Genomic DNA, 17467 nt, shown 5'->3' with positions numbered 1-17467 from the left:
GGTAACTCGCCTGATGAGATCGGCAAAAGGGTGTCCTTATGAAGAAAGACTTTGAATATGTGGGTTGCAGAGTTTGGAACCTAGACACCTTAGAGGAGATTTGATTGAGGTGTTTAAGGCTCTGAGAGGCATCAGTAAAATGAATGAGGATGAAATTTTCAAGGTTATAAATGATGCTAGAACTAGGGGACATAAATTCATATTACGGGGGGAAATGTTTAGATTGGACTGCAGGAAGTTCTATTTTAGCCAGCGAGTTATAAATTACTGGAATAAGTTGCCTTCGTGGGTGGTAGAGGCCGACAGTTTGGGGAAATCCAAAGATCATCTGGACAGTATACTTTCGGGTAAGGGAAGCGCATAGGATGATAGGTTTAATTTCCTTTTTTTTTATATTAATTATTATTTTATTTTATTTTTTTTTTTTGTTTTTATCATTGTTTTGTTTGGATTTTTTTTTTTTTTTTTTTTTTTGGCTGGTACAGCATAAGCCGTAGGCATTCTTGCACCATGCGGCCATTACTAATATTTTGGTTGATTGTTTTTGTAGTCCCATAGTGCTCATTTTTCACAGGTTAGCTGCAGTGTGGTTTCTTATTTCCATTAATATTGCATTGTGGGTTTCATTTTCAGTCACATTGTAAAAAGCTGAGTAGGTTAAAATAAATGATATTGTTAAACATTATGTTAAGTATCTTTTACTACTTCCTGTCCATAAAATATTAATATTAGTATTAGTAATGGCCACATAGTGCAAGGTAGTTTATGGCTTATACTTCACTAGCCAAAAATAAAATAAAATAATAACAAAAAATATATAAAATAAGAATAAAAACAAATTAATAATAAGAAGAAAATTTTAAAAAATAAAAAAATAATAATAATAAAAAAGGAAATGGACAACCTATGCATTTCTCTCCTCCCTTAGGTAATTATCCAGACTGTCACATTGAATTTCCCCAGACTGTCAGCCTCTACCACTCATAACTTATTCCAGTAATTTATAACTCACTGGCTAAAATTAAACTCTGCAATCCAGTCTAAACAACTCTCCCCGTAACTTGAAATTATGCCCCCCCCCCCCAGTTCTACAATCATTTATAACCGTGAAAGTTTCATCCTTATTAATTTTGCTTATGCCACTCAGAGCAGTAAACGCCTCAAAGTCTCCTCTAAGGTGCCTAGTTTCCAAGCTCTGCAATGCACATATTTGAAGTCTTTCCTCATATGGACGCCCTTTCGCTGATCTCATCAGACGAGTTACCCATCTTTGGACCCTTTCAAGAACAGTGTCTTCCTTTAGGTGCGGTCTCCATACGTGAACAGTATTCAGAGTGTGATCTAACAATAGCGTTATATAATGGGATTATGACGTCCTTATCTCTACTAGCGTTTGTTCGCTAAATCATCGATAGGACACCATGGGCCCTCCCTACAACCAGTCTACAATGCTCGGAGAACTTCATATCTGACTGTATCGTAATTTGGTTAGATATGAAGATATCGTACCCAAGTCCCTCCACTACTGGCTTTAGTTCAACGCCACCAAGTGTATAAGTTATTTTGGGGTTAATGTTTCCCAGGTGCAATACCTTACACTTTGCTGGATTAAAGCATAGCTGCCATTTTTCTGAACATCTCTGAAGTCTATCTTGGTCATTCTGAAGAAGCTTGGCGGCAATCATTAACTACTCTACCAATCTTTACATCATCTAAAAATTTAGAATCGCCCCTCTATCCCTTCAATGTCATTTATGAAAATCAAAAACAACAATGGTCCTAATACTGATGTAAGAAGTGGGGAACTCCACTTCTTACATCAACCCAATCTGAGGAATAACCATTTATCACAACCATCTGCCTCCTGCCTTAAAGCCACCCTGCTATCCATCTAAGGATTTTCCCTGTGATGCCAACCTGTTCTAGCTTATAAAGTAACCCCTCATGTGGGGCTGAGTCAAATGCTTTGCTGAAATCCAAATAAACAATGTCGAAATTATTTCCTAGGTCCAGCTCTTGAGTGACCCTGTCAAAATAGCCAACCAGATTGGTTAAAAATGATTTTACCCTTACAAAACCATGCTGAGTATCCTTACATTTCTATCTGAGTGATCCTGAATTCAACCCTTGATCATAGTCTCCATGATTTTCCCCACTACTGAAGTTAGACTAACTTCCATCTGGTGTTGAAATGGCAATTTGAATAAATTCAAGAGGGAACTAGACCAACTATTAGAGGGGATGGGTAGGTTTTTTTACCTCGCCTGGCTCCCCGCTCTGATGAATGGTAACTAGGGATCAGATGCACCACGGGCATCTAGACTAAATGACCAGATGAAAAACAGACCACACACACACACACACACACCTCTCTCTCTCTCTCTCTCTCTCTCTCTCTCTCTCTCTCTCTCTCTCTCTCTCTCTCTCTCTCTCTCTCTCTCTCTCTCTCTCACTCATCTGGCCTTTACAGAGAACTCTATATGTCACAGAGAAACTATTGTAGAGTTGAGAGGTTGAACCCCCACCCCCCCATGCTGCTAGACAAAATACACTATACACTGCTCCTTAATATAAAATTTTTAAATAATTTCCAGAATAAGCACTCTGTAAAATTCCTTTTAAACCAGAAAAGTATGATGAAAATAAATACGATAAGCAAATGTGAACCATGTAATAAACGGTTACTTACCAAAGCAAAAATTAATATACCTATCTTCAGGCAGATGTAAAAGAAATCTGAACATTCCAAGTTAGCATGTTCAAATTTTCTGAGATGGAACTAGCAGGTACATCCTAACCACTCATAATCAACGTCTTAATACAGTTGTCAAACTAATCAAAGCAGAAGATGAAAAGAAAAATGCTTTCCTGTGTTGGGATGGAATCTGCTCTTTTCACAACAGAAAACCAGTTGTCATCCAAACCAGAATATTATATAGTATTACAATTCTTGGAGCCAGTACCCTCGTACAAAAAAGAATGTTGCCCCACTCAGAAGAATAGATCCAACAGTCCCCAGCAGAAGACTTTAGAATCCAGAGGATCACAACAAATACAACTATCTGAGAAGAATTCCATCCATATACTTAAATATTGTACTTCAGAAAGCAGTGAAGTTCTTAAAAACGATTTCTGGAGAATGCTAAATAAAGAGCATTCATGTCAGCACCATTTTCAAGTATACCAGATTGAAAAGACAGATTAGGAGCTATGAGTGAACTTTTCCCTTACAGTTCATAATCAAGAGAGAGAGAGATTAAAACTGAAGAATACATGTGAAACGAATGACGATAAGTGATACAGAGAAAGGAGATTACTGAGATTTTAAAACATTTGGAAACCTCTAAAATGTTTTACAAGGTATTCTGGTTTCTATTTACAACTGCAACCTCTCTATATTACATGAAATGTGGTCCATGTTGATGTGAATTTTTTTCTTGAAATCACTCAAAAATCATCTGTGAAATATGGCATCCTCCTAGTGCACACACCCTGTATTTCACCATTCATATATTATATGCTGACGGGCTAACCGGGTGGGTAAAGTGCCTGCCTAGCAACCTGAAGGTCGCGGGTTCAAATCTCGCCTCGGGCTTAGATCAAAGTACTGCAAAAACCTTGGGAGGTGCATTATGGCCACAGAAGCCGATGCGCCAACAACTACAAAAAAAAAAAAAAAAAAAAATTATATAGGTTTTAAAATGTTTATAGGAAGTTTTCGAAAAATTTTAAAACATTTTCATCACGTGTATTGTAGATGATTATGGCATGCTTCTGCCCATAAATCTTTTATATGCATCATACTTCAGTAAAGTAAAATGTATTTTTGGCCCAACTTCAAAGCATGCATCAGCCACATTTCTTCTTTAGTAGCTCCTCCTCTTTCTATGATTCTTCTAAAAACTAAGTGGATACTAGAAGTCACTCTGACCTCTCTGGGGTGGACATCACTATTCCACAACTCAATTACTTGGGTGGCTATGCAACGCATTAGTTTTGATTTTTGACCGAGTGATGATTTTTTTCCCCCACAACCGTGCCAATTCCAATATAATCAGTGATGCAGGTCAAATGTTAAGACCATACTAAAAAAAGACTAAAATTCAAACCAATGTATTTCTAATAAATATTTTAATTTTTAAGTTTAATCTTTGTTCCATTTTGTAAACCAGTGTGTGCACTGTTGGGTTTTTGTTCAATTCCAAATTATGTAATGTGATTAAAGCAGATAAAAATTAAAAAAGTAAATATTTTATCTTCTTTTGATATATGATATGAAATTAAATATGGCATTTATTGAATTTACAGTGTTGTTGTTGTTTGTGGTTTTATTGCACAAAAGCTGCTTTGGCTATATTGTGCCTGTTAAAGTTTTGTAATTTACATTTAAATTGTTACTGACATTGGCATATTAGATACCGCCAGTAATGTTTATTAGATTGAGGTATGGAAAGAGTTCATTTATACCTGATTTTTCTCCCAAAATGAGTTCAAGGCTTAATGGTTCATTTGCATGTGATTTGAAAGCTGAATGGCAGACAATTTGGTAATGTGGACATTCTATGATGAAGTGCTTTTCTGTTAGTATGGTCTAACACTGAGGGCATTGTAGAGGATCGTCTTTTGTTAGGCAGCAAGAGTGTGTTAAATGTGTATGGTCGATGCGAAGCCGACCGGGGATAACCTCTTCATGTTTGTTCGACCGTAAACTTGATATCCAGGATTTCAGCTGATGTTTAATTTGGTATAATTTGTTGTTTGTTTGAGATTCCCAGATCTGTGTCCATATATTTTCAGAGACTTTTCAAATGGCATTTTTAAAGTCATTGTGTGGAATTTTATGCTGGTGAGAATTTTCATTTGTTGGATGTTTTGCAGTTTGATTTGCACATTCATTGCCCAGTATTCCAGAATGTCCAGGAATCCAAGTGAATCTAACATATGACACAAAAAACCAAGATGTGATCTTTGTTTTTTGTCCTAAGATACAATAAGCAGGAAAGAATTTTTCTTAAATACAGATGAGATGGATGATTTTCTAACTGTAAAGCATATGTCGCACTTAATGAGTCTGTAAAAATGATACTTTTTACAAGGGTGGTTTTGGCAAAAAGGCAAAGACCGCTCCATCTGTAAAGAAGGTGGTGTTATCTGGTTTTGGGACAGAAAAGTTTTTATCCTGTCAGATTACATACCTCGTGGTTCTACACTTAACGGAGAATACCACAGAAATCATTTGAAAAAGTTACGTAATGATTTGAAGGTGAAAGGGCATGGAATGTTAACCTAAAGTGTCAGTCTTCTGTCCGACAATGCACCGGCTCCTTCAGCCATTGCCACCACCAACTTTGTTGCCCAGTGCAGCTTCAAACTACTGCAGCACTCACCCTATTCTCCTGACATTGCACCAACAGGCTTCTCCTCCCTCCCGTGCCTCTCCCCATACTTTGCCTTGTGGGACTCGTCTCCACTGACCTCTTTGGGGATGCCTACTTTGTCGTCCCTATTCTTCTATCTCTTTTCCCATCCTGTCTTCAGACTCCCCCCTCTCTCACTAAACCGACTGAGTATACCCCTTAACAATGCCGCCAAATTCTAATCGATGTATAAATTCTACTACTCTCATGTCATGTAAATCTCTTTCGGCCAAATTCTAGTGTACACCCCCGCCCCCTTTTTTTTTTTTTTTTTTTTTTGTGGTCCCAATAGAGGACAAGTAACACTATTTTTCATCCAGCGTATAGCCTCACATCAAAATTTTGCCCAACCTATTAGGCCTTTTAACACATCTCTCTAGCGTTCACCTCAAACCAGCAATTTCCAAACAGCAATCCCATAAGCCTTATGTCAAACGTGTGATTTTTTTTTTTTTTTTTTTTTAGGTCCTAGCCACTGAAATCCCAGGAAACTAGGTGGCAGGACCTGCCAGAGCAACTTGCTGTGATACTGGACACAACTGCACGTAGCGAGGTATGGGCAACGTCAGGTCCCACTAGGGGCCTGTCGGCCAATAAGCCGGACAAACAATGGGCACATCACACTGCACAGACATGGCCCACACACACACACTCAAGTGTGTGGGCCATGTTTGTGCAGTGTACTGTCCTCGATACAGTGAACACACATGAAGGTGGGAGAAATCTCAGGTGCCATCTGACACGAACATACCTTATACCATCAGACTTCTTGTTTCAAGAAATGAAGAAACCATTGCATGGATGCCACTTTGATTCATCTCATTAAGTCATCGATGAAGTAAAATTGTCATTTCAGGCAAAAAAGTGTGGACTTCTATGATCAGGGCATTAAACAACCGATCTATATATGGGAGAAATGTGTTACTATACGTGGAGAGTACATAGAAAAGGATTAAATTTCCTGTGAAGTTTCATCTTTCTAGGGCCATTATCTTCTAGATAAGGGTATATTGATTTGGAATATTGTTCTGTTTCCATTTTGTGAAGTCCATGTCACATTCGACTGAACTGATTTCCCAAGCCAGAATTGGATGTTATCTTGGTGGTATCTTGGTAGATTTTATCTGTACTTAAGTTCCATTGTGAAAACAATTCTTTTAGGCAGATGTCTGCAGGTTTGCATGTGCTAAGATTTTTCTCATATAAGGTTTCCCATTTCGGATTATACAGATATTTCCAGGTTGGATATCCTGGAAGGCTTTAAATTTTAGCAGCGTAGTTCAGAAGAAGTACTTGTCTGTCCTTACCTGTGCGTGAGTGGGAGTTCACACACACAGGTGAGGTACAAAATGCTCCGGAGACAACATGTAATGCACTGTGACGAATTGGATCTAACCAATTTAACACCTTTCCTAGCTGAGGAATATATGGGGGAACCATAATCTAATCTATATCTTATCATTGCTTGATAAATGTGCAAAAGTGAATAACGATCAGCTCCCCATGTCATGGCAGATATTGCTCGGATAATATTTAATTTGTTTTAGCACACTGTACGTAGATATTTTATGTGTTCTAGGAAATTTAATTTGTAATCCATGATTACTCCTAGAAGTCGGATACTATTGAGAGGGACTTGATTGCTTATTCTTAGTTCTGGGTCAGGATGCATCTTTTGTTTTCTGCAGAAGTGTATTGCCGCTGTCTTTTGTACTGAGAGTCGATATCCGTTTAAGATGGACCAGGACTCAATTTTCTTTATAGCACATTGGAGCTGTCTCTTGATTGTGTGCATAATCTGTGAGTGACATGAAATAGTGAGGTCATTGGCATATAGATGTGTTTCTACTGTTTCAGGAATTACTTCTGTGATAGGATTGATTTTGATAGTGAAAATGGTTGCACTAAGGACTGAGCCTTGTGGTATCCCTCCCCCATTCTTGATTGTATGTTTGAGACAGAATATGATCGTAGCAAGCTTAAGAAAGTTCTTTTATACATAAAGTTCTGGAGGAACTTTTTAGTAGATGGCCTCACAGTCCTAATTTGTGAAATTCATGTAGGATCCCATATCTCCAGGTAGTATCAAAAGCCTTTTCGGTGCTGAGAGGTGTTTGTTTTGGAGAAAGGTGTTCCGTATGTTTGCTTCGGCTTTTGTCATTATATCTATTGTTGATCTGTTTTTCTGAAAACCAAATTGGCTCATGTGTGAATTTAGATGCAGAATACTCATTCAGTTTGTCAGCTATCTGAGCAAGATCATCAACAGTCGAACAATCAATATCAAGTGGACCAATCTGATCCATCCCCTTCCTTCTAGAGTTTACATAAGTAAAGAAGTCTTTGTTGTTTTTCTTTGCATTCTTTGTCAATGATTTCTCGTAATCAGCCTTTGCTTGCCTAACCTCCTTTGTGACTTGATTACAAACTAGCGTATATCTGCCCTAGTCTTCTGTGTCACTTGATAATTTATATGCATCCCATGCATTTTTTCTTCTCTGCCATGAGCCTCATTAGTTCATCTGACGTCCATTTTGGTCTAAATCTTGAACAGTATTTCTTAGTTGGGACAAAAAGCCTGGTAGCTTCCAAGATTAGTTCCTTGAAAGCTTTCCATTTAGAATCCACTGTTTTTAATATTATCAATTGATCCCACTGTATAGAATTTTTAAAAACTGTCAGTCACCTTTACAAAAGCACTTAGTAAGTACTTAAAGGAAAATAAAAGAAGTGGGATTGTGTGTTTTGTGAAGTTTTCTCATTTTATTTACCTTGTTGTCGTCGTTGTAAATAAGATGTACTGTAAATCTTTCATGTTCTCTACCATGATTGGGTATTGTCATTTAATAGTTAATATAATTCTCTGACATAACAAATAAATGTATATTTATTTTTTCAAAAACAGCATGCAGCAAATATATTGTTCTCTCCAGTAAGGAAAGTTCCATATTTCTGGAATCTCCATCTCCTGAAAGCATAAAATCAGAGCTCAACTGTAATTGGGTTGTGACTAGTCCACCAGGTACAGTAATAGGCATTAAGATCATTCATCTAGAACTAAATGATGAGTTTGATCATGTTGTTATTCATGACAGTGCCTCTGGATCATCTTCTGTATTATGGAGTGCCACATACGGAAATGAAAACGTCGACACAGGTAGGTAAAATTTTGAATGAAATATTGAATGTTAGAATTGATTCTGCTTTCACCCTATAATTGTACTATTTTTAATGTTTGTCAGTTAAAGAAAAAAAAATTCTTTTCACTATTACAGCTTCAGGTAGGCGCCTCCGTAGCCAGATGGGCAGGAGCGGCAGTGCGTAGCACACGCTTCTTGATTAGACCGGGGTTCGAGCCCGTGACCACCAAATACGGAGGATGCGGAAAGGTCAGTGAATGACCACTGCATATTCCCGGAGTAATATGGCCTTAGTTGCTAATGCTCGTAAAAAAAAAAAAAAAAAAAAAAAAAAAACCAAATAACAACAACAGCTTCAGGTATTCCTAATGTATTGTTGGGGAGATGATGATTCAGTTATGTATCACATCCTCTCTTGATACAAGTTTTTTTTGTGTGGAGGGGTATTTATTCATTAATATTCTGAAAGAGTCCACTCACTCAAACTTTGGGGAAATCTGTGTATATAAAGGTTTTAAGTATTAGTTTCCCCTGTTTTTACATAATAGCTGAATATTAGAATGAGATTGTTATCAAAAATATAATAAAAAAATAAAAAAAAGGCCATTTTATATATATATAGTCAAGAATAATGATATAGAGAAGCTATATGATATGGGAGGAAAATTAAGTTTAAAATTAGATAAGTCTGAATTACAATAACATAACTTATGGATCAGGGACACTGCTATAGCAAAACATACCCTACAGCCATAATGTGTACATGTATATATAAAATATTGTAGGTAGAACATGTTAACGAGCTTTATGTAAAAATTAAAACTGATGAATGTACAGTATACCCTGGGAGCGATATATGTTGTGAAATAAAGGGGGATGAAATGAACAGGAAAAATAAAACGATAAGATTTGCACCGATTGAAACAATATATCAAATAAATTTTGGGAAAAAAAAAAAAAAAATTTAAGATTTTGAAAAGACTTGAAAGATTTTGAAAAAATTGAGAGATTTTGAAAGAACGATCAAGGTGGAAATAACATTGCAGTGTCTTTCGTAATTTTTGTGTCTTCATCAGAGGTCATCCACCAAAATAATGAAAAAGACAGCAATGCTCTTACTTCTGTTTCCGTAACACGGTCTGTATGCATAGGTACACGTGTTAAAAGACACGTGGTAATTTACAAATATAATTTTAAATTTAAAAAATTTTGAATATAATTATACTAAATTTGATTTAACATTAGTGTGCTAATAGAGGTGTTGCATACAGATCATGGATGACCTTAAAGAAGTGAAACGCTAAGACAATGAAAAAAAAGTAAAGCCAAAAGTAAGGAAAAACAGTATATACCGTAAGACAAGGACTTACCATTACTAGCTAAACTGAACAAAAGACTGATTTCGCGGGTTACCCATATATTTATGTGTGGGTATGCTAGCGGCTCCGTTTAAAAAAAAAAATTGGTGCATGTTTTTGATTTAAATGAGCGGTGATGTGCTAGGTTAAATGCATGATGTCCAAACTGCCCAGGATTATTAAGAAATATAATAGCTGACAAAGTAGCGGTAGAAGTCAGCTAAACTTTGTTAAGGCGAAAAATAGATTGGGTAAAGTTAGAAAATATAGTTCCGCTGTTGCGTTCGGTAAACTAATGGCTCACAGAACATATGAAATAGAGTCTAGTAAAGTAGAAAGATGGTTATGGTAGAGATAAGTAGTAGGGCTGGAATAATTTTTAAAATTTAAAATTATATTTCTAAATTACCACGTGTCTTTTCGCACGTGTACCTATGCATACAGAGCATTGCTGTCTTTTTCATTATTTTGGTGGATGACCTCTGATGAAGATACAAAAATTATGAAAGACACTGCAATGTTATTTCCACCTTGATCGTTCTTTCAAAATCTTAACATTTTTTTTTTTCCTTTTCAAAATTTATTTGATATTGTTTCAATCGGTGCAAATCTTATCATTTTATTTTTCCTGTTCATTTCATCCCCCTTTATTTCACAACATATATATGTCTCCCACGGTATACTGTATATTCATCAGTTTTAATTTTTACATAAAGCTCGTTAACATGTTCTACCTACAATATTTTATATATACATATATATATATAGGCTGATCAGCGTGTTCACAGGATAGGAATATCTTCACGATATTCCCATCCTGTGAACATAGTGATCAGCCGAAAAGTGTGGTCTGCTTAAGGAAGGGAAACATCTGTGCATTTAGTTTAATTTGAGTGTTCATCTAAATTTTAATCGTGATTTTAATTATTTATTATCGGAAGCGGTTTTAATAATTTATTCTGACACAATGTCTTCTCACACTCATGGTCTTGCTGCTGTAGTTTGATGTTTTTCTGGGTTGGGTTGGGGCTCTTGGCTTTAGATTCCGTTGCACGTTGAATTTGGTCATATCTCTATGAGTGAGGGAATTCATTAATTTGGTTTTTTGTTGTTGTTTTTTTTTTTTTTTTTTTTTTCATCTTATTTTATTCATTACATTTGGAGAGAATTTACTGGAAGCATTCCATGAAAAAGATTGAGGTAATCTCTGACTTTTTTTAATATATTGAAAAATTGTCGAAGTTATTAAGCCTTGTAGCTCTGAAATTCTTAATGCATGAATAATCACTGCTGATAATCAGATGAAGAGTATTACTCCCTTTGGATGCCTCTCAGACATGTTGCTGTAGAAAATAGTCATCCAATAAATCCACAAAAGTCTTGCGAGTGACCAACCCACAAGTTCCAGTCAATATCTGGAAAGTTAAAATCCCCCATTATAAGACATTCTGATTTACTGGCCCACTCTATTTCTCTGCACAATTGCTCGTTATACTCATCACATTCATTAGGCCTGTAACACACCTACTCTCAGTTTTCCTTTCACAGTGCTTATTTCACACCAAACAGACACAGACTCAACACTGGATTGTCCACCAACATCAATTAGATGCACTTCCTTAGATTTTGTGTGTTTCTTAACTAACAGCATAACCCCTCCTCCTCCCTTCCTATTCTCCATTGTACTCCCCAAATTCCAATTTTGCACTTCTTATATGTGTGACACCACGTTTCTGATATCCCAATAATATCTGCCTTTGATGTCTTGACTAGCACTTCAAGCTCATCAAATTTATTAACTATACTCCTAGAATTGGTGTACATGCAAGTATACATGCACCTGTTCCTACCCTTAGTTACCCTAACACAGCCCATCTATTTACTTGTTCCACTATAACTCCCAGCGGCGCCTCCTTAGCCAGGTGGGAAGGACAGCAGTGCATAGCACACGCTTCTTGATTAAACCAGGGTTCAAGCCTGTCACCACCAAATACGGAGGATGCGGAAAGGTCAGGGAATGACCACCACATATCCCGGAGCAATATGGCCGTAGTTGCTAATGTTCCTAAAAACCAAATAACAAACATAACAACAACATAACTCCCAGCAGTCCTGGAAATCTCCATTACTTTGCTTTCCAGGCTGCTGCTCATTCTAATAGAAGCAGTGCAAGAATCACTTTTGCCTCTGCCTGCAGCCACTGTTAACCTTTTATTCTGTGTATTGCCCCCCCCCCAGGCAAGCAGTTTTCCGACCCACCTAACACTGCCTCGATAGCATCAGCAAATATTCTTGCACCCTTTCTATTTAAGGGTATCCCATCCCTGTAGAAGCAGTCCCTCCTGTCAACAAGCACAGACTAGGCTGAGAAACATTCTACCCTTTGAGCCTTGCACAATCTCTCCAGGGCTAAATTGATCGACAAGGTTCTCATCATATACTCTTTCCTATTGCGTTTGGGCAGAATTGCAGACACTTTTACATTCAACCCTAACTCATGCTTTTTTTTTTCAACGTTGACCGTACTTGTTGAGTAAAACTGCAAATCTCTTACTCTTAATGTCATTAGTTCCAACATGTACAACAACATCACCTTTTGTGCCCTTAAAAGATGATATCTGCTCTACGTCATCAACTTTTGACCCCGGCTGACATACCCTGGTCCTGTTCCACCTAATATGATTATGATGAAAATGTAGTGCAATTTCCGTTATAAAAATGGTCTTTTAGAGAGATAAATAGCTTAGTTATATAGAGAAAATTTCAAGTTCCAAGGTCTTGGAACTAATTACAAAAAAAAAAAAAAAAAGTTTTATTGGGTTCACATTACGATATGTTTACAATACCTTCATTTATTCCTATGGGGTGCAAAATACGTTTCAACAATTTTTTTTTTTTAAGTGTGCAATGGCTGGCAAAAACTTGCATAAAGTCGAATTTCCGTAAGTCGGGTAATACGTAAGCTGGAGACTGGCTGTATAACCCTTGCAGAATATTGAAAAATTGAACAATTTCAAAAGTGACTTTTGTTGCATCATTGATTACTAAATTTAAAGTATATGATAATTATATGACTCAAACATTGCATAACTATTTGCATCTTTGATAAGTTTTTGAAGGCCAGTATATTTTCCACTCATATTGGAACTGTTGCCGCAACCCTGAACCCTCATGTTATTTAGTTTAAGTTATATTTTGGAAATAAATCATTTAATACTAATGTACATAACTCCTTACATGTTGTGTCATTAATTTGATGAAATCCCAAAAAATGTTCCCTTATTTCTATGTCGTTGCCAGAATATACCAGGCGCCTCCGTAGCCAGGTGGGAAGGAGCAGCAGTGCGTAGCACACGCTTCTTGATTAGACCGGGGTTCGAGCCCGTCACCACCAAATACGGAGGATGCGGAAAAGGTCAAGGAATGACCACCGCATATCCCGGAGCAATATGGCCTTAGTTGCTAATGCTCCTAAAAACCAAATAACTAACTAACTAACTAGCCATAATATACAACAAAACTTATGATCAATGTTAATAGTTCAACATGGCTACTGTCAAGAGTGTAATCTAGAATAATTCAGAAATACTTGCTATATTTTTTTTGACTTTACCTAATATTTCATTCTGAAATTTACTTCCCTGGTAATGTGGCATACAGCGCCTCCGTAACCAGGTGGGCAGGAGCAGTAGTGCGTAGCACACACTTCTTGATTAGACCAGGGTTCGAGCCTGTGACCACCAAATACGGAGGATGCGGAAAGGTCAGGGAATGACCACCGCATATCCACGGAGCAATATGGCCTTAGTTGCTAATGCTCCTAGAAACCAAATAACGAACAAACAAACAATGTAGCATACGACTAATATTTTTTTTAATATTGAAAAGGTGATCCATTATGTATGGATCAAATTTAGCTAACATTCCAATTGCTTTCAAAAAATTACCATTATTGGGAATGTACAATTCACTTGAGGAACCACACAATGCAAAAACTGGCCAGCTAAACATTGAACAACGGCAAAAAATTTGTTTCAAAATTTCAGTCCACTGATTTTTCTCTAGTTCATACAAGCAACATTGTTTTTTTATCTACAGTTCTTTGTTTTGTTAACATGGACTTTATTGTTAATATTTATTGTAATTACAAATATGAGCAAAAGATATTTCATGTTGTCGCAAATTAATACTAGCATGCTTCCAAATCAGAAGTCAGTTGAACATAATTAAATATTTGCAGTTCCAAATATTTTAGATCAAAAATAATATATACGATTTGTTGAAAGTGAATATATTAACCAGTCACGATTTACCTTTTGCTGTTTGCTAATGTCCTTGTATAATATACTCTTGAAAATCGTCCTTTTCATTCGAAGGAAAAGAAACATTATTCACTTGTTTAGGTCCAGTTTCCACCGACATGTCTATCCACTTTCTTGATAAAATTTTGGGCAATGACCAGGATTCATGATGGTTTCTATGGGAATATTTTCATCCACTGCTTTCGATTTTAATCTCCAATAGAAGCATAATTTTCTTGCTGCACTACAGGTTGTTTCATTACTTTATCATCATCAGAAATTTGCTACGATTGATCACCTTTTTTCTGCATGTGCAATAGTTGTAGTACTTTTTGGAATACTTTAACATACTTCCTTGTTTTTTTTTTTTTTTGTTTTTTTGTTTCTTCTTGATTTTATGTTCTGCTCCACTTAATTTTATCCTCAGCAACATATTACCTGGGTAATGAATCCAATACTTTTTTTAATGATTTTAAAAATTAATATTTAGTGAATTTTGCTGTAAGATATTTGAGTAATTTTAACTGACTATTCATTTAATGAGTTAAACTATTGCTAACCTTTATTATTTACGCTAATCATAAAATTTTACTACTATTAAATTAATAAAAAGGTTAGCAATAGAAACTCTTTTCTAAATGATAATATTCTGTCTTCTAATACTTTGTGTCTAAGCGTCTCTTTAGTCGATTGAATCCTTCTCTTCTCGTCAAATTGTAACAAATACATGACTATATTGTCTGCGACTTGGCGCCACAATCATTTAATACAAATTCCACATTAAGTATACACGTAACACTCAGATTCAACATCTTTCAGTAGTGCCATAAATTTGCAATGACCAAGTGAGATTCAGATTTAATTTCATTGATGCATTTTACAACATTCATTGCATTTTCAATATTCACTGTCTTGGAACGTAGACTCTCTTAGTGAAATTGTGCAATGAAAAATACATTTTTCAATATATAAACTTTCACCAATATCCTTTTTCAAATATGATCTATGATATGGAAGAACAAGCACCCTTGTTCTTCCCTACCATAAATCTCACACCATCAATGGATTTCCCAATTTAGTTACTGTATTCAAGTTTAAATTCTAGCATTATCTTATTAAACTTTTATCTTATTAAATATGTCTTTGCCCATCATTGTTGTTGTTTTCAATTGAGTAAGTGATAACAGTTCTTCTGGTACATTAAAATTTTTCTTTGTTCCTGTGATTAAAAATAGATATTGAGCTGTATCTGCCAAATCGGTGCTTTCATCAAAAGCCAACGAATAATAATCAAAATTGGAAATGTTTTGTTATAAGGCAGTGGCCTAACTACAGAAAATTTGCCCCTTAATGCAAACACAGGTCAAGGGCCCTGCCCTTCCCTGTTAACACAACCCCAAAAAGTGAAGAGGAAAAAAAAGAAAAAGCTTAACATATTACCTGTTATTTCTGAAAAATACCAGACATTTTCATTTTTACTTTTTCCGGACAAAGAAATAAAATACCTGGAGGATCGCAATTCTACCAACAACTGTCTACTTACTTGATTATTTAAAATAAAAAAATTACCAACATCAGAGTAATAAAATTACAAATACAATAGTTCTGTCAAATTGTAACAAAATGAAAAAGAATAGTAAAAAAAAAAAAAAAAAAATCATGACAATAAACTAAATTTACAGCAATCATTAACATATATTATTATCACAAACTGGACAGTCGCAGTCATCATGGATCTTTCATAATTTGTGAATGGTCTTATGAAATTTTAATAACTGAAAGAAATTATAAATTTGAAAATTACTAAATTATGAGCTTTGAAAATTTGTCTAAGAAAGGAAAGTGCACCTTCCATTCTATGGTTGTCTAATTAAAATTATGTATTAAAATAAATTAAAGTGAGATAAAAAAAAAAAAAAGCTAATAGCCACGCACGAGCGATTTTGAAACAGTCTTCAGTTAGCTATAGTGGGAAGAGAAGAGCGCGCGAAGTTTGTTATATACTGGTTAAGTTCCCGAAATGCATTTCAGTGCACATGGGAACTTTATACATGCTAAATTCCAAATAGGGGAGAAGTTGGTCGGAATATTTTTGTTTAATATGTTGAACGATGTGTGGCACTTAAATCACTCAATGACGAGGGCTTCATTTTCAAGAATTTTATAACTGGAATTTAGTTTAACTACTAATAATAGCTGAATCGATGAGTGGGTTATGATTATAAGATTGAACATGTTGTGTTAGTTCTGTACTTGATGAATTAGATTTGAAGCTATTAAAGTGGTAGTATTCACGTGTGTTATAAATTTGAGACTTCAAAAATTTCATAACTACTATGTACATGGTGAAACTTTCAACAAACTAAACAGATTACTATGAGATGAGTGCTGAAAATTAAGCTAAGCTATATCTACGATCTAGCCTCTAAAAATTATTGCTAGATCAAAGGCTTTTTTTTTAAAATCAGCCTTTCTATCACAAGTTAGAAAAAATTGCAATTGTGCTGGTTGACACTGTTTTTCTTGCTCTGAGAAACTTGAAAATGTAGAATAATAGTACATGATACTTGATAACAGCTGCAGAACTTTCTTTGCCAATAAAGGAAATGAAAATCTGCGATTTGCTAAATTCTTTTGTTTCATTTCTCACTCTCGTTTCCCAAGTTACTCCTTCAAGTAAATTTGCAACAAATTTTCCCACCTCAAATGAAAACAGAACAGATACACATAAAGGTTATAAAATGTATTATTCATGGCCAGTGAAAAAGTTCAGGTGTTGTTGACTGTATAGAAACAAAGCAATGGACAAGGGTAGAATGTTGTGAAAATGGCAAATTAAACTTGTAACCATAAATTTAATGAAACTTTATGCTTTGGAGTGACTGAAATAGACCTTTACTCTGCCTGGTCATTGTTTATTCCACTGTCTCTCAGCACCACGAGATAAATTCTAATTACACGAATAGTTTCTCTCAATGCACTATTCGGTTTCGGAATGTCAAACGCGAGGATCATTGGTTCCACAATTTAGATGTGTCTCTGGGTAATAACTGATTCCTAGTTCTTGTGTTTTAGGGCAAGTTGAGTTTCAATTTTTATGGTATTTGCCGCCTGCCTGTTGATCGCGCATTCCACATGCTTCTGAGCGGCCCTGGCAGCGAAGTAATTAAGCAAACCCTTAGCCATAATTATGAGAGCATCATTTGATTCATAGGAGAACCCTGCAAACTGCAGATGTGCAAATGTATTCA

General features: G+C 35.7%; 1 protein-coding gene across 4 annotated transcripts in view; it reads left to right on the top strand.

Annotated features, from left to right (window-relative positions):
- Nucleotides 1-17467, top strand: part of LOC150089441 (cubilin-like) — a 321441-nt gene that overhangs the window by 157045 nt on the left and 146929 nt on the right. For all 4 annotated transcript variants that reach the window (XR_016548045.1, XM_090389480.1, XM_090389481.1 and 1 more), the window contains one exon: nt 8323-8574. Coding sequence is in view for 3 of the 4 variants with exons in the window: in XM_090389480.1 (XP_090245606.1) it covers nt 8323-8574 (252 nt within the window). In the remaining variant the exon portion in view is untranslated. The remainder of the gene's footprint in view (nt 1-8322; nt 8575-17467) is intronic.

The sequence above is a fragment of the Mastigoproctus giganteus genome, chromosome 2 (assembly GCF_048544385.1).
Source record: "Mastigoproctus giganteus isolate SK-2022 chromosome 2, ASM4854438v1, whole genome shotgun sequence".
Classification (NCBI taxonomy): Eukaryota; Metazoa; Arthropoda; class Arachnida; order Uropygi; family Thelyphonidae; genus Mastigoproctus; species Mastigoproctus giganteus.
Note: the sequence above shows the minus strand (reverse complement) of the source record. Positions and strands in the feature narration are given on the sequence as shown.